The sequence below is a fragment of the Lepidochelys kempii genome, chromosome 17, assembly GCF_965140285.1.
Source record: "Lepidochelys kempii isolate rLepKem1 chromosome 17, rLepKem1.hap1, whole genome shotgun sequence".
Classification (NCBI taxonomy): Eukaryota; Metazoa; Chordata; order Testudines; family Cheloniidae; genus Lepidochelys; species Lepidochelys kempii.
Genome location: NC_136396.1, coordinates 6,471,993 through 6,490,611, shown reverse-complemented (window position 1 = coordinate 6,490,611; position 18,619 = coordinate 6,471,993). Strand labels below are relative to the sequence as shown.

The window sequence follows — 18,619 nt, the reverse complement described above, 5'->3', positions numbered from 1 at the left end:
ACTGTGGTAATTCAAACGATAATGATATGAAGACCCCCTGTTCAGTGGACTACCTCCACAGCACTCCTCACTCCAGTCTCTTAACTTAGTACAGGCTAAGACTCGGGTTTGAAGCACACATATGTCTGCTGCCACATGTTAAAATTCTCCTCTCCATAGCTCTTAAAGGGCCCGTGGAATTTTTCAAAGATGTGAATGTTTGCTCCTGTGTCCTTGATCAAAATTTCCTTTTCCACTTACTGTTCTGCAGGATGCTATTCACTTGTTGATTTTCTCCATCCATCCAAGAGTCAGCTACATATTAGTAGTTCCGTATGTACAGTGTATTATAAAGCACTTTAGGATCCTCTGGTATGAAAAGCACTACTAAATAAGTGTGCGTTGTTGTTGTTATTTATTATTAAATAGGACATTTAATAAGTCCTATTTAACCAACCATATAATGCACACTTAGCAAAGAGGCACAAAGTAAGTTCAGGTTTCATAGATTTTAAAATTTTGGGGTATTTGCTCCTAAAATGGACAATATCAGCTGACCGTTGATATTTTGTGAACTTAAAATAGCCATTTGTCTCTGGAAAAGTCTGAAAACTTCCAGTTTCTGTTGTTCATGAATAAACTCTCTCAATGATAGATTTTTTTTTTTTCCCCTCCTTCCTGGAGAAGCTCAAATCCCTGAAGGTTCGACAGTTAAAGTTTTGTTTTAAAAGTTTGACTCAGTCATTCCCTTATTGATTCAGGCTTTTATATGTATGAGAAACATGCTTATGTGGATACACTAGCACAACTCTCTTCCTAGTCATGGAGTTTGGGGGCTGGCAAGTAAGTACCAGCTTACCCCCCTTACTTAGTTCCCTGCTCAAAGCCACATTACCTAGATTTCACATGGGGACAGGTGAATTTCACCTTAGTGCCCTTCAATGGGAGTTTTACTTGAGTAAGCACAGAGTAAGGATTTCAGGATTGTGACCTTTATTCTGGTTAATTACTCATTCTCTGGTATGATGTCTGGGATATTTTATAAAATGTATTTATTATTATACTTTACATTAGCTCTACAGGTATGCCTGGCAAGGTCCTAAAGGTCATATAATCTAACCATCCAGTTGTGTTCCCATTGATGTGAATGGGAGTTTTGTCTGGCCTTAGTGCCGAGCAAAAGCTGAACACCTGTGATACTCCTTGACTTCGGTGGGAATTGTAAGTGCTCAGCACCTCTGATGATTTGCCCCTGAACTGTGCAGAGAATTGTAGACAGAATGTGTGGAACAACAGAGAAGCAGGAACAAGGAAAAACTGGAGTTTATTTCTTCCATGCGTACATTGCAGGTGTTTTTTGTGCAATATTATCACAGATGAGGGAGGAAAATGGAGCATGGAGATGAATGCTGGAAAGAAAGTGAGCAAGGAAGAGGAGAGGGAGGGAGGGAGACTAATGACCAGGAGGAGGGAAGGCATAGCGTGTGCATCAAAAGAGGAACAAGTCACGAGTGGGAGAAGGAGACAGAGAGGAGTTGAGCAAAAGGACTGGGAGGAGCACAACAGTGGGAGGAGGAGGATCTGAGAATGTAGGTTTTGGCACAGATGCATAGACTCTTAAAGATGAGTGTAGGGAGCTTGCACCACAGTGACTGGCCCCTTAGGAACTGAGAGCAAGAGAGATGATTGAAGGGGACAAGAAGCCAGTGGAGACATGAGGAGGGGAATAACATGATTGGAGTGACAGAAGGGGAAGACAGTAAAAGTCAGCTTTGTGGTGGTGTTAGGCCCCACTTATTTGCTTTGCAGCAGTAATTTTTGCTGCATTTTCTGAGGCCATGTACAAGAAAAAAAATGTGATGGTGATGCCATTGAAATTTTGTACAAGTAATGCAGAAATAACTTAAATCTTGCATTTTATTTCTACGGATTATTTCGTACCTATCTTAAGTGTGTAGTTCATGCTCAGATTTTTCCACATGTAAATTTCATATTCACAAACGTTGCCCTATCCTATTATTTTGTGTATTTTTTTTAATGAATTGAGCATAAAATATTCAATGAGGCTTATGTAGGGGGAAAATGGTCATGGAAAAGACCCCAGCTATGTAAGTACAATTTTCATGAATGGGCTGATAATATTGAGTAAATCCTGTGTAAATGTGTAATACTAAGCTTATGGCTGCCTTCTTTTGTTCTGTGTCCAAAATATTTGATGAAAGTATACAAAATTAACATGAAAAGCTGTATTTACAAAGCAGAGATTTAAGAGGAATGCCTAGGATCCAAGAAGCCTGGCATGCCTAAAATGGCCAAATTGAGACAGCAGCCTTAACTTAAACCTCCAGGGGGCAAAGCGTGTGTTTGACATATTTAACATCTGCCCTCATATTTCTAGAAACACATAGCAATGTAAGTCTGTACGGTGTAATATTTACATAGGACAAGGACCATCTGCCTAGCTCTAAGAAGTGTAGGAGGCATGTATTACTACAAATGGCAAAAGACAGATGTATTTACACCTACGTGGTCAGCACCTTTAAGCAGTGCTTCAAGGAAACAAGGCACTCTTTGGAAGCAGCTGCTTAACCTTGTGATTGTGCAGTGATCAGAGAAGGAGGAAGTGCTTGAAATCAGTTGGATTTTACAACTACTATACAGGGGTCATCAAAATTGATTCTTTCTGTTGCTTTTAAAAATCAGATTTAAAATCTATTATGGTACAATTCAGAAATACAGAAAGAAATACAGAAAGAAAAAGCAAGATTAAAACAATAACAGATAATTCCTACTTTTAGATTTGTCTGCTTTATTATTAGCATCTGAAAAGCCCCTCTTTCATTAGAACACTTAAGCATCATTTATAACTGGATTCATCAAGCAAATAGTTGTTGTTTTTGTTCTAGTTTTTCGCAGGACAACAAAATATTTTTTCATACAAAAAGATTAATCAGTGCCTTTAATATTATTGATCTCAAATCAACCTGTTCTTTTCTTGGCAACCAGGGAGGAGTAAACTTTCAGAATGAGTCCATAGTTAGCCTCATGGGAATGAAATACAAGAATCAGGAGTTGCGTCATTACCAGGGTGACCAGATGTCCCGATTTTATAGGGACAGTCCCAATTTTTGGGTCTTTTCCTTATATAGGCTCCTATTACCCCCCACCTCCTGTCCCAATTTTTCACATTTGCTGTCTGGTCACCCTAGTCGTTACAGTGTTTATCACTGGAGCTTTTTTTGTCAAGTAAGCATGCAAAACTCAGAACATTTTCTGACCACTCGTTAAGCTCCTTTGTTTTGAATGCAGGTTACACCCCTATTGTTAAATACCTGAGGGTGAGTTTACCAAGAAAAATGGCATCCCTTGTTTCCCATGACTGTTCTTTCTTTGGTCTCCTTCCTTTGCTTCTTCCCTCAACTTTTTCATTCCCCCACCACTTTCTTTTAAACTGCCTATTCTCCCGTCTCCATTTGGCACTTCACTCTTACCCCATTTTTTTATAAGGCTCTTGACTCGCTTTCCTGCAGTTTGTCATATCAACACTTTAACACGACAAAAGATTCCCCAAAGGGACTCTCTCCACTTTCAAGGAAGAAGGATGATCTTGTAGTTAAAGCATGGGTGTGGGGGCTGGGAGATGTAGGCTCCATCACAGATCTCCACTGTGTCTTTTGGTAAGTTACTGAACCTCTGTGTGTCAGTTTCCCCATTAATACTGACTTCCCTTGGAAAAGTGTGGTGTGGCCTAATTCATTAATTTTTTTGCAAAGAGCTTATAAATCCTAAAAGAGAGTTTTCTATATAGGGACAAATGATTTATTTCCTGAGAGAAGCAATAGAAAACTAGACAATCTGTCTGTCTGTCTTGGGACCATTAAAAAAAAGACAGCACTTGAATGAATTAATTGGAGGAAAGCTTTGTGTTTGCAATTGGCCTATTATAAGTACATCCTGTTTCAGTGGAGTGAATTGTATTTAGTTCCAGTTCATATGAATGTGGTAAAATAGATGAACTGTAATAGAGAGGAAGAAATAAATGATAAAGTAATTGCTACAAAGGAAAACTCTTGTAAATGTTTGCTCCTTTGACAGCAGCATTTATTTTAAATTTCTCAAGGGATGGTCATTTATGTTGGTATCATACTTCAGTCACAAATATAACATAGCTATACTGAAACCCCCATATGTCAATTTCTCTAGTAGTCTCTTGCCAAAACAAAGCCGCTCAGTGCTCCTTACAAGAACAGGAACAAATCTGATTTTTCCTCTCTGAAAGGTTTGAGTTCATATATGTGAAACTTTATCCATTTCCCCTCCTCCCACTTCTTTTTATTATATAAAATAAGGACAGGGAAACGTAGATAGAGTCTCTGATGTTGAAATGGGCTAAGATTTTATCATTTTAATGTTTCCCATCTCCTGTACTGTTTGTTCAGAAAATCATTGATATCTGTTTGATGTGATTTTGACTCAGAAGAGCTTAATTTATCCCAGGTCCGATTTAGTGATGCAAACAAAAATAAGAAGAGCAATATCATGATCCAATTACGTAGGCAACAACAACTGAAAAAAATCAAGTATGCTTTAAAACTAAATCCAAGTAAAAGCTTACAAAGACGGTGATCAGTGTGCCTGTACATTTATTGAAAACTTTCTATTTTGGTCACATTTTTCAAACATGGTTATGTATCATCTGAAGAATTAGTATACTAAACTTTGGTAATAAAGAAGCAGCTCTAACTCTTTGTAATTTGTATGAAGTACTGTGATTTATCCCTCATTTTGCCCAAATGTCACAATTTCTTTATGAAATATCAGGGAAACCTGATAGTAATGGGGGGGGTTAGGGTAAGTAGATATTGTTGAATTTATTAAGATCTTGAATAATCACATATTTTTAAAAAACATGCTAAAGCAGCAAAATCAAATAAGTTTTGGATTTCTTAAAACTCATGATCAGATTGAAAACTAGGTGAAAAAATAAAAAATACTGTTTGACTCATAATCACCATCATTTAATGTGTTTTCCATTGGGAGACAATTCCCAATATACTGTCTTATGTGCACTTGGCATTCGAGCCACTGCAACATAGAACTTCAGTGGCTTTTTTTTTTTTTTTTTTTTTCTGCCTTGACATTGCTGTGTTATTGTCACCCAGCATAGCCATCTGGTGCTGTCAATTCAAGGATGGGTTATCTTGTAATTTGTACATTGTCTTTTTTTATTAACAAACCAACCATGCTGTGTGAAGCAAATTGTAGAACATGTTCCGTTGCTTGTATAAAAGATCACAGAAATGAGTTGTAAATTAAGGAAAGCAGGGAGCCACAGAACAAAAAGGGGTTACTGCTGTGCTATCTGACATGTGTGCAGACTTTGTATTGAGAATGTAAGCAATTTTTTAAAATGTTACTGCAGTTTTTCTGTGCTACAAGAAATCTAATCTGAAAAGGTGCGGTTTGAGTTAAATCTGTGTTGGTCACTTAGTTTATTCTTGAAAAAGGCAGTGGTAATTTTCATGATTTAAAAAGATCTCATGGTAACTTGTTCAGTTTAATAATAATTTATAGAATTTTCAAACCAATACTTAATTCTTTCAGTGTCCTTGTGATCTTAGATAAGTATTATTTTCCCTGTTTTTACCAATGGAGAAACTGAGGCAGAGAGGCAAACTGATTTGCTTTAGGTAGGACTCAGCCAGGATTACAACTCAGAAATTCCCAGCTCCTAGTCTCATGATTAGACCACTAACTAATGGCTCTACAGATTTAGGCCAGGCAGATCCTTGGCTCTTGAGTATGTTGGTAATAGGTTGTGAAGAATAATGGAGAGTTCTGTTTTTTGTCAAAGGTTTCTTAAGTGCAGCACCACTTCGTTAATCTGTTGATGCATCCTTGGAGTGCCTTTTGGGACAATAACTTGCTGTCTATGTTAGAAGTCAGTTCATCCAATTAAAGTCGGTTCTAGCCAGCTCTAGGCACCAGGAAAGCAGACACATGTGTGGGGCAGCACAATTCCAGGGGCGGCATTCCGGCCATCCTTATTTTCGCTTGGGCAGTTGCACTCTTGGAGCTTGGGGTGGCAAGAACCCAGAGCCAGCCCTGGTTCTAGCACTATTCTAGAAAGGCTAGGCATTTCCTGTGGGGCTGATGGTTCCACCCTAGTGGACCCTGACGCAGAACTGGCACCCGAGTAGGCAAGTGGATGAAAACAGTTTAATTAAAGGAGACGTTACTGTGTGTGATAAAGCCGCAGAGCTTGTAATACCTTTAATTTGGTCGTTGACCTACAAAACTAAAACTCGTATTAATACGAAAACGTTATAATGTATGGGTTACTTCATTGCCCTGGCAGTTTTCTTGTCCTTGTTTGGATAAGTACATCTTCAGATCCCTAAGCATGCAGGTGTAACATTTTTGTTTTCTTTAACTTTACATAACTACTTTCCTTAAAAGACATCTGTGTTCCGTGGTATTGCTCTCATGTCAAATTGGTATAAATTGAAGGTGAAAACCTATAGCTCCATGCCTAAAACTCCCCCTTGTGATAGCCTTTTGTTTTATTTGGGTGGCTGAAAATATTTCACTTCAGTTTCATTTAGCAATTCTTTGTCCTTAACTCAAGGTATAGAAAAAGTAAGGACACATCGGCATTTAAAAAAATTGACTACAGCAATTATATGGGTAGTGCTGAATGCCCCAAAGAAGGATTATAGAAGCCCTGAGCACATAACTAGCTTTAAATTGATCATCCCCTTTTTTTCAGACTGTATACGAATGTCAGTATGATTATGGCTTATGCCAGGGTGATTTAAAACAAACAAACTGATTAAAAAATTGATGTGGTGGGGGGGTTGGTTTTAAAAACTATACTGTACATTATAGAAAATAGTTTTGAAAACTGATTTTGTGCTGTAGAAAGAATTTTAATAAGTGGCCAAACATATTAAGAAAAGGAGGACTTGTGGCACCTTAGAGACTAACCAATTTATTTGAGCATGAGCTTTCGTGAGCTACAGCTCACTTCATCAGATGTTTACCGTGGAAACTGCAGCAGACTTTATATACACACAGAAATCATGAAACAATACCTCCTCCCACCCCACTGTCCTGCTGGTAATAGCTTATCTAAAGTGATCACTTTAGATAAGCTATTACCAGCAGGACAGTGGGGTGGGAGGAGGTATTGTTTCATGATTTCTGTGTGTATATAAAGTCTGCTGCAGTTTCCACGGTAAACATCTGATGAAGTGAGCTGTAGCTCACGAAAGCTCATGCTCAAATAAATTGGTTAGTCTCTAAGGTGCCACAAGTCCTCCTTTTCTTTTTGCGAATACAGACTAACACGGCTGTTCCTCTGAAACCAAACATATTAAGTTGTGCATCGGTATTAGATTTTATATCGGATGTTGCATTTAAAATTAGTGATTCTTTTCTTTGCTGCATTCCAGACTAGCTTGCAAGGAAAAAAGACTAGCATGTCATGCCACTGTTATCCATTTTAATTTCCAAGATTGTGTTTTTAAAGTGGGGAAGAGGGAGGAGGGAGAACTTCCCTAAAAGATGGTGGTTCTACCTGAAGTTTGTTTATTGTAGGACTGATCTCTTCCTGGCAATTATTTTTTTCGACTCTCGTTGTCAAATTTTAAACATTTAATGACAAACACCCACACATCTGCTGCCGTTGATGCTAATTTACTTTGTTCGTCTTTATTATTAATAAATTATTAATTATTAATAACGACTTGAATATTGTTTTAAGGCCTGCAACTCTGTGTTTCCTCTGTAGTGCCTCTTACAAGGCGTTGCCAGAGCATTTCAAAAAGGAAAACTATACTGTCGAACTTTTCAAAATCTGTCCATATTAAAAGTGATAGCAGCATGTGGATGCTGTATTTACAGCAGTTACTGCATGAAGAGCCTGATCCTGTAAACACTTGATTCCGTGGGTAGTTACATTGATGTCAGTGGGGCTACTGACATGAGTAAGTGTTTGGATGATGTGGTCCTCATCAGCATGTTTGTTACATTAGAGTTCAGCATACCTTCAGGGGCCTTGCAAACAGTTATGAAAATTATTTTATTTACCTTTACCTTAAATCTTAATAGCATGATATACACTGTACTTGTTGCTAATGAGTTTTCATCTAATTTTTGTGCATTTTTCCCCTTTACATGAAGACCTTACCTGTTTGGAGCAGGATGTTTTTCCATAAAAGCTCCTTGGTGAGTTCTGAGTTCAATCCCAGCATGCCTATAATTCATTTGGTGTACTCACTGAAAATAACTTTACATTCAAATTGTTTTTTTACTGCATGGGCTGATCCATAGGTGGAAGCACTGTATACTTAATCAGCTGCTTTTAAACGACGGATAAATATTCGCCATCAAGTGTTCAAGAAACAAATATGTGCACTGTTTCTCTCATGATATTTAATATTTTAAAAATAGATATTTTAATTAATATTTGAAGTAGCCAAGATGTTAGAAAAGATTAAAAATAATTTGGTTAGGCAAAGGTGAATACAATATCTGTTCTAAAAACATAATGCCTCTCTTTCTCTCTCTAACACACACTCACACACACAATGTCGTGTCTAAACACTTTCCTTGCTTATGGACAGAAGACACCAGCTACTACAGGTTTCTCTGTAGTAAGTCAAATTAGGTAGTAATAAAATATTATACCAAGTGAAATGAAATAACCATGTAATAATGACTAACCATGTCCCACTCAGGAAACCACTTTAAATTATGAAACATTTTAAAGAACACTAAATAAACAGACATTCAGAAGTTCTTCTCACTATGTCAAAAGACATGTTGTTTCTTAATAGTCGGCACATCTTTGTAATAAAAACAATACATTGTTTTAAACATTTAACATTGCAGATTATTGCCACAACCAGCTCCAAAAATACTGTACGGGCATGGAAGCATTAAAAATAATCATAAGAAGTTATTCTGTGCAAGAGACTGGTGCAGCCTGACTCGCAGTATTGTGTACACTCCTAGTTACCTTATTATAAAAAGAGTATGATCAGGTGGGTGCAGATTTAGATAAGTAGAATGAGAGGGGGCTGTGAGGATTTTAGGCAGAAGATTTCAAGAACTATTGGGGAGTACGTACTGTAAGTGTGTAGTGATTTATATATGCAGCTCTCATTACCATGAATAGGAATTGTTCACATACAGCCCTGTTACATCCAGATCAGAATATTATGCCTCAATCTATAGTCTGTGACAAATTGGGCCTTAAGAGCCTCATGGTCTACAGCATTCTTAAGAGAATAGAAAGGATAGGTACTGAAAGGGATATTTGAACAAGCTCAAATACAAGAACAGTGGGGCACCAGTTTCTATTAAATAAAGGCTAAGAACAAAAGAAAATAACATGGAATTTCCTTATAGTGGGGATAGTTACTATGTGAGGGTTATACTAGTGTCTGTACTGTAGCATCAAAATAGTTTTAAAAATATAAATGAATTATGAAAGCATTTGTGCTGCAGATATTACAAGAAATAATAACTCAAAGTAATGAAGAGTTCCAGATAGGCCCTTTTGAGGTAAGGTAACCTGTGTTTTTGCATACATACTGAAATTGTCTTCTAAGATTCATTTGTAAATGTAGTTTTCCATGTAGTTGAGCATTCCATCTGATACTTTTTCCCTAATAACTATACAGGCATCAGACAAAAAGTTTTGAATGTGGATTATCCAATAAATGGATGCATCAGTAGCCTAGATTCATAAAGCAGGCTCCCCTAGCTTTAACAAAGACAGTCATGGACACTTGTCAACGAGAAATGATTTTAGAGTGAAACAAGATTAAAAGACCTAGATTAAAGAGAGGAATACATGAAATATAATAGACTTAAAATCATTGCTTGTCTTTTACAAGACTCTTTTGTGGTCTGTTTGATGCCAGTGTTGGCACACAAGAAAATAGTCTTTACTTGCCTACACAGACATTGGGACAAAAATATACACTTGGGGGCAGGGAATGAAAAAGATGTAGGGCATGTTGTTTCCATTAAAATCTTAATGAGACTTCAAATTATGTCGGCAAAATGAGCAAAGATTTGACAGTTTATTGTCTGTTGAATTTAAGGGCCTGTAAATGTTTTGTGGGTAGTTTTTCTTTGCTCCATGGAATGGAAACTGGCATCATGTCTTTATTTACTTGATTTTAGGCAAAACACTATAAACTAATTTATGTACAACATTTATAATTTAAAATCATCATGGTTATTCTTGAGAGAGAGAGAGACAATTTTTGAGTATTCTTGCAAACGTAACTGTAAATTTCATGCAGTATTTTCCTGCCGGAACTTTGAAAGACATTATTTACCAGTTTGTTTACTAATTTATTGTTGTTATATCTTTTTCCTTCAAAATTAAAATACATTAACATTTTAGAGGTTTCAGTTGTTCACCAGTTTGTAGGTTACAGATAATAATTGTCAGTTGCTGTCTTTGTTAATGCAACAAACATGAAAACTTATTCTTTGGTAACATAATTCTAAACAGGTAGAATGAGACTAATTAACCCAAATACAGTGTAAATTGTAGATCAGTTCTATTATATCATATGTATGTAAATTATCTCTTTTACCTAATTAGTAGATTTTAATCTCCTAGATTGAAGCTAAAAATATACAATAATGCAATATAAATGTCTTAACTTCTTTTGCTTTTTAAAATGAATTTTAAAAGAATTTCATTTATGAAACCACAATTTTAAGACTCATATTTAAAAGGGTAAAATTTATTTTTCAGACAGATGTAGCTTTTTGAGAAACCCTGTATGCCTGTTTTTGGTACTGTATAATTGTCTGCTTAGATAAAAAATATTTTATTACTTATAATCCACCTTAAATCTCACTCAGCGAAACAAAATAGAAAATCGGAATGTTTAAATCACTGCTATGATCCTTTTATAAACACTTTTACTGTGATGCAACAAAAAAGACATTTGTAGAAGTTAAGTGTAAGGATTTGTTACAACAATCAGCAATTATTTTAATTTCTAAAATAATCATTTTTCATGTTATACTGTTGGTATGAAGAAAGCCTACATTTTATTTCTCAAAGTCTCTTCTTTGCAAGATCTGGGAAATGGGGCCTTTCTCTTGTTTATCAACTGCTTGCTCTTTTAAGTCCTTTTCTAGTAGCAATTGCTCTTCTTATTTTTCCGAAACTTTACCTGCGTTTCAGTAAGATATAGGTTGTCAGTCAGGAACACCCAGATTCAGGAAAGCGTTACTATTTGAAGTCAGCACCTTGTCTGGCTATTCCAAAAGAAGGACCGGAGACATTTGACATGGGTTTAATCAGGCCGCAACTTTATTATTAGATGTCTGGGACTACCCAACAGATAAAAATGTGCAGTGCAGGTACCCCCATGTTTATTCCATAATTACCTGGGGGACTTTTACCAGCTCCCCCTCTTTTTTCCTCCAGGTCTCTCCATCTTAAAGGTGCAGGGCGGTCACTAATGTGGGTTTAACTTTAAATTGAAGTCAATGGGACTTAAGTACTGTCCTGAATAGAGCAAGATTTAAGTGTATGCTTAACTGCTCCCCTGAATCAGGACCTAAATGTAAGGGGAAATTAAATATTTATTGTGCAGCTTTGATACTACTCAAAAAGTAGGGTGCTTGATTCTTTTTAACATTTTAACTGGTGAACGCGTGAACATTTTTAATTTTAATCTTCTACTAAGTCTAATAAGAAATTATTTAAGGCGCTATGTCCTAGTGGTTAACACATTGGACTGGGGACAGGAATTCCTGTGTTCTGTACCCAGCTAGGTCACTGTTTCAGAAAAAAATTGCTGGCATTCCTTTGCTTCTCTGTAGGACGAATTTGGCTTTTAAAAGATTTGCTGCGGTTTTCAATTGGCGTAAGAGTAGGCCCAGAGCTTGTAGAGCACTCAAAGATGTGGTATATATAGAGTTGAAGCAGGGTGAAGCCCAGAGTGCTAAATGTTTTATTATTGTTGTGCTCAGTTGTGCTCCTGAGATCCACGTGCAGAGGGGACCCTATTCACATACATCTCCCTCCCATGCATAAAGGCAGTGTCTTCCCCCAGACCCTGAGGCCAGACCTAAGAAGGGATTTGTGTGGTAAGAGGTGCAGGTGGAGGACATGCATTGTCTCACTCACGCCCACTTCCATACCCCTACCCTTGCTTGCTGCAGAGCTCAAGCTGAAAATAAAAAGTATCCAGAGTCAGAACTCCATTTCCATAGGGTGTTATGCCATGCTGCTGCTGGCTGCCAGAGCGGCTCCATTTGAGCCAGAGCATGGTGAAGTGGTGTGGGGGGCCCAGGACCAGTGTAGATGAAGGTAGGTGGCCGTGGTCTCTTGTAGATCCCTGGGATCTGTAGGGTTTGTGAGTTGGGCCTACCGCCTGTTCATTTGGAGGGGCAGGTGAGAATACTCCCCAGCACCACTAATGAAATAATTAGGAAGAAGTCTCCATCAGAGAGAACCTCTAAGAGATGTCCTCCACTTATTTGTCCTTTCCTGCAGATTGTCCCACAGGAGGGGGTTATGGGTCCCATTGTTGTTTGTTGTGTCTTTTCGCCTTGCTGGTCCATGTACAGTAGTTCAAAATGACCCAGACCTAGAAAAATAGGATCTTTGATCTTTTTAGTATCTGTTAAATATAGTGCTATCATCTGTCAAGGTGACACATTGAAAATAAGGACAATGTATACTTTATACCCATTAGTTTCCCATCTTGTTTTATAAACGGATTGATGCTTTTTTTAACTTTATCTTGTTGCATCATATCCCTTGTAATAAAAATTATGGTTTAATGTGTTGAAAGTTATTACACTTCAAATATTCATTTAAATTTATTTTTTTTTAAGTGAGGCCAATTGGCTTATAATTTCAGTACTGAAAGAAATTTATGAGGTGTCGACAGGTTAAGGGGGAGTAAAGAGCAGGAGTTCACAGTAGAAACAAGTTAGTCACCACCTATCGTCACCATTCTTCTTTTGTTATCATTTATGAAGCTTGAAAAGTTGATCACGTACACATAATAATTAGGATTTATAGTTTCCAAGAAGATGTTAAAAAATTCACAATTACATGAATATATATTTCTTTAACAGTTTTACCACATATATCAATTTGGAAAACCACAGGACTCTAGAAGTCCTTTAAGGGAAAGTAGTTTGGGAATGTAGTAAAGATAACTCTCTGGTAAATTAAGACTGGGGTAACATTAAAGATTCCAGTGTTATAAAACTTGCCAGTATGGATTTGTTGACATCATTATAATTTTTTCAGAGATATGTCTAAACCAAATATGATACAGGTTTTTTTTTTAACTGTACTAAGTTTAACCACATGAGAACCATGTTTTACAAGGTCTCCACTTTCTGTCTACAAAACATCATTCTTGAACAGAAAATGTTTTGCCACTGAAAAGCAACACTTAAATGCATGCCTTGAAAGATGTATGTTGTAAAGATATGGTGTAAATATAATGTAGTTTGTATCATTTCCTTTAAATGTGCTTATATGTGTTTTTGGACAAGCATAATTCTTTGGCAGTTGGGGTGGAAAAAGCCCCTATAGAGGTTTTCATTTTTTATGATTAGAAGACCAGTTACTGTAAATTCATAAAACTCTGTTGAAGCCAATTAAGTTATTCCAAGAGCTACACCAATGTAACTGAGAGCAAAATTTGACCCAGAGTATATTTTCCTCTTTTCCTGTCTTTTCATGTATATTTTCCCCCCAAAAATGTTGTTTTTGTTGTTCTCAGATTTTACTATGAAAATATTCACAATTATCTGCAAAACTGATGACAGGAAGAAATTAATACATCTCAATCGTACTCGCACTCAATTTTTGCTTCATATGCAACCAGTCATATGCAAGTTACTGTCATACCAGACTCTCCTGTTTCTATATGAAATACAATCACTTATTGATTGAGGTGTATTTCAATAAATAGCAATATTCATATATGCATACATTTAAGCTTCCACTTCCATTTCTGCAGGGGACACTAATCGTGTTAATAATCTATTGATACCTTTTCATTGGAAGTTAAGGAACTAAAAAGTAGTGATTGATACATTGTTTGTTATAGAAATGGTAGAAAATCTTGCTTTTATAAGCTATTTTTTTTAAAAAGTATAATAAAATCTAGCAAACATTTTAATATTTCAATGCTAGTTCTAATATTTTAATGTAGATTGTAATAGTTCCTTTGGAAACAAGGCAGTTTAACGATCTATAGCTGGGAACTTTTTAGAACACAGACTTTTGACCCAGTAGTCTGTAATTAGAGTTGTAATAGTCTGATATGTCAAGTGCTAAATGGTAGATCAATATTAGGGTTATTGATACAATACATTGTAATTGCTCTTTTGGGGCATTCTGGTCTCTCACATATGCAAGAGAGCTAGGGGCCTGATCAGAAGCCCACAGAAGTTCCTTGGAGTCTTTCCAATGACTTTTGTGGCTTTGGCACAGGCCCTAAGTCAGTGCAATGAAGAGTCTTTTGAGAAGTTTTTCAAAACAAAACTTTCTCCTATGTGACCACAGACTCATTGTGTGTGTGACCTGCAGCAAGCAGCTTAACGTCTCTGTGCCTCAGTTGACCCACCTGTAAAACCGGCATAATACAATCTCCCAGGGGTGCTGGGAGGCTATATTACTGTTGTCTATAAAGTCCTTTGAAATCTTTGCCTGAAAATGCAATATAATTGCAAACTATTAATCTTTTCTCTCAATCTTAAAAATTACAAAGCCGATTTCCCGCAATATGTTCTACAAAAATATTCACTCCTTGGATGAGTTCTTGTTGAAGGCACTTCTTCCCTCCCCACATCCGCCCCTCCCTCCCCTGCTGAATTTTAAATGATTGGAAATAATGGCATGACACGCTCCAGGGACACTACTTCATTTCCCATCACACTGCAGCTTCATTCCAGCTTCACTGTGCACCCAGGAAGGGCTGGAAGGGCTTGATCCTTTTCTATTGATGTCAGTGAGCATTTTGCTATTGACTTAAAGGGGAGCAGGATCAAGTTTTAAACAAGACTACTGGAGATATAGGAGGATGAGAATGCCTTTGGGAGGGCAGAGCCTATTCATGAAGGGGCAGAGAAGGCTGTTTGAAGCCCAGCTCAAGGAATCCTTCTTGTTATATTTGCTTTTGCTTATCGTAACTTGTTTTCTTAATTATGTTGATTAAAAATTTGCTTCTGTTGAAATAAATCCTTACTGTTGGTTCATTTCTGCTGAGCCACATCACCAACTTATAAGTGGTTAATAATAATAAAAAAAAATTCTGACTAATATGAACGACGCAAGTACCTTTATAATTATACACCAGATTAGGGTTGTTTTATTATCCATTGTTTTTCTGTTTGGTTTTCTGCCACTTGAGCCCATGATAATGCAATAAAAATAGGGTCTTGCTTATACCTATGGGCTTGAAGATCACATCATGCAAAAATTAAGTGGAATGAGAACAGGGAATATGATAAATTCAAAGCTCACGGGAAGGATGGTGTTTTGTGGCTCAAAAAAGCCAGCAAAGGGGGGAAGGTGGCAGTCCAAAGGCGTCTGAGAGAAACAGAAGAAGAGAGAGGGGTGGAACAGACAGATGAGGGAGAAGGGAGGCTGAGACTGTGGTAAAGGGAAAATTGCATCTCAGGCAGCCCTTTTATTTTGTGGTTAAATTAACTGAGGAAATGAACATTGCTCCGAAAATGATTCTGAATGCATGTAAAACCGAACATAATCCTCCAACGTTGGGGTCTTAATTAATCTCCAGATTCCTGGTTTAGATTGGCCTTTGATCAATTTCACCCAGGCAAAATGATAAAAGCACGTGTTTTTTAAAGGACGCAAGAAGGAAACAGGTTGAATGGTATCCTCGCTGAACCTAATTACATACCATTGGATCTGCTACATGCACTCTATAGTGTCCTAGAGGACAGCATTTCTTAATTTCATTCTATGCCATAGTGTTTTTTACATAGCATTATTATTGTACATGTTGTCTCCATTGCCTTGTATCCACTGCATGTTCCTTCCTCTCGCCTCCTTGCCCCCATCCCATTACTCCCACAGCAGAATTGAAACCAAACATAGATAACTCTGCACTGCAGAACATGTTAGGATTGTTTGTAAGTTTCTCCTCTTTAAAAATGCAAGAAAATGGCAACCAACTAAAGTGATTGACCCAGAATCTAAACTTTCTTTCCCCAGAGACTCAATAATAAGATGTGTAAAAATGTTTGCATTCAATCTGGAAGTTGTTCCTGATGATTGCAGATCTGCAATTCTGAGTCTTTTAAACAACTTAAACAATTCTGCATTATTAGACAATCCTGTTCTTAAAGCTCAGCAGTTAAGGAACACTTGGGGCATGATTTTCAGAAACTGTGAGCACTCACAATTCCAGTTGAAACTGGTGGCAGCTGGAAGTGCTCAGTAATTCTGAAATTCAGGGCCTTGGGACTTGGAATGAAAGTTGAGTGAGACCTCTTGGATCACTAGTAAATGTAACTTTGAGAATTACCTTCTGTTAATTTTACTTTGTTTTTATTTTAAGCAAAACCAAACCAGCTCCACAGATTTCACCTAGTAAATCTGTGGGAGGAGAGTTTTGTGTTGCTGCAGTCTTCGGCTCGTCAAGATCCTGGTTTGCAAACAATCCGGGTCTAAAAAGAGAAAAAGGTTTGTTCGTTAGAAAATAATTAGGTTTTCTCTTTTGTATTTATCTTGGTTTTGGTTTATCTCATTTTAAAATAGCTCCTGACCAAATACTGGGTATCTGTTCTTTTTACTTATTAATTATCTTTGCAACTGTGTATGGTGTCTGTCAAACTTCTGGAAGTCATTGGAAACTGAGGGCATCAGGAGTATTCCATTACAGTACAGGACCAAGAAAATAAAAATTGCAAAATAAATCAATGACTTTATTATATAAAGTCATTGACTTATTTTGCAATTTTTAATGACCACAAAGTCACTTGTGATCCTGTGCTGTTCAGAGATGCGTCTGGTGTGCTACTCTGGAGTGGCCCTGCAGCCATTTTGGAAGCTGTTCCATAATTCTAGGGTGAAGTACCTGTCTGAAGTAGCCACCTAAACATAGATTTTGTAATATGTGACTACCCAAACACGGCCCATTCCTAGGAGGCAGTCAGGGAATCTGCCCCATTTCGTTGCCCTCTATGGTAATTGGACCTTTGTGAATGTCAGGGAAGAAATATGCATGCTCTGTGCTTTACTTCCCCATACCTCTCCAGAATCTCCCCTCATGATTTTAATTTGACCAGGTCAACCACGAGCATTTATGAAAAGGGCAAATACATTTTTAAAATTTAGGAAAGCCACTGCTATTGTAGATATTTTCTGTTTCTGCTATTCTGTTGTAATAATAGCTGTTTTCTATGTTTTCTTGCCCCATAGATCAATCAAAACAGTTTGTGGTGGAATCACTGTATATTATAAGTTGTTATGGTACCCTGGTAGAACACGTATTGGAACCACGTCCACTCAGCACTGCTCCGAAGATCAATGATGACACTCCTTTGGAAATGGTGACCTGTCCGAGAGCCAGCTGGACATTGGTTAGGTAGCTCATCCCTTTGCATTGTTCTTCTCTTTGTCCTTATTCAACACGTGCTGAGCCCATTTTAGGAAGGGGGTGAATGACCTCAGCCTGTATTGACTTCAGTGGGAATTGAGGGTGCTCAACTTCATTAAGCACAACAAGCAGGATTGAATACTTGATAAGGACCAAATCCAGATCTTTCAGAAGTCAGTAGCAAAACTTTTTATGACTCCAATCAGATCGGAATTTGGTCCTATATTTTTAATAAAGCATGAAATTCTACCACTCCATCTAGACACACAGTCAATCTACACAAGTTTAGAGTTAACTGTTGAATGCTGTAGAAGTCAATGCTAATTTCCTTTTAAAATAATCAAATATAATTTAGCTTCTTTTTATTACTAAGACTAGAAACAGTTAATTATTCTAGCAGTGGAAATATAGCATTGAAGTTCTGCACTGAGATGTATGACTGGAGTGTGCAACATACAGCAAGAAGCTAGGCAAGACTTCCTGTAAGTAGTTGAACGTAGAATCTTATCAATCATAGTTGAAGAAATTAGTCCTGACTTGTGGAATAAAACAAACAGAAATTGATGAGAAAATATTGTCAGTGCTTTTGACATTTTAAAATATTTTCCCATTGATTTTTGTAGGCTCCGATATTCTTTAGTACTACTCATTCCTGGACTGGATTAATCAATATTTGATTTACCAAGCTATTTAGGAGTGGCCAGCTCTAATTAAAATTACAACACGGTCTTCTAGACTATTATTGTTGAAATGAGCAGGTTGTAATGGAATTGCAAATTCTAATTGGATCAATAGTCAATAACTTTACACAGCTCTGTTTTCACAGTTTTGTAGCTGCTTGATTTCCTTATAGAACAGTAGAAACTGTAGTATAAGGAAACACAGATGTTCCCCAGGTTCTGCGGTGTGTTAATATTAAACAGTGCTAGCATGACATAGAGTTGTTCTAACATTCATTCACCAACATGTTCTAAACTGTCTTGATCCCTTTATGCGTTCAG

General features: G+C 37.1%; 1 protein-coding gene across 16 annotated transcripts in view; it reads left to right on the top strand.

Moving 5' to 3' along the window:
* BCAS3 (BCAS3 microtubule associated cell migration factor) overlaps positions 1-18,619 on the top strand; it is a 500,892-nt gene that overhangs the window by 182,701 nt on the left and 299,572 nt on the right. For 14 of the 16 annotated variants that reach the window (XR_012155467.2, XR_012155469.2, XR_012155468.2 and 11 more), the window contains 3 exons: positions 8,164-8,208; positions 16,578-16,702; positions 17,441-17,606. Coding sequence is in view for 13 of the 16 variants with exons in the window: in XM_073315905.2 (XP_073172006.1) it covers positions 8,164-8,208; positions 16,578-16,702; positions 17,441-17,606 (336 nt within the window). In the remaining 3 variants the exon portion in view is untranslated. The remainder of the gene's footprint in view (positions 1-8,163; positions 8,209-16,577; positions 16,703-17,440; positions 17,607-18,619) is intronic. The other 2 variants (XM_073315906.2, XM_073315909.2) reach the window with 1 other exon arrangement.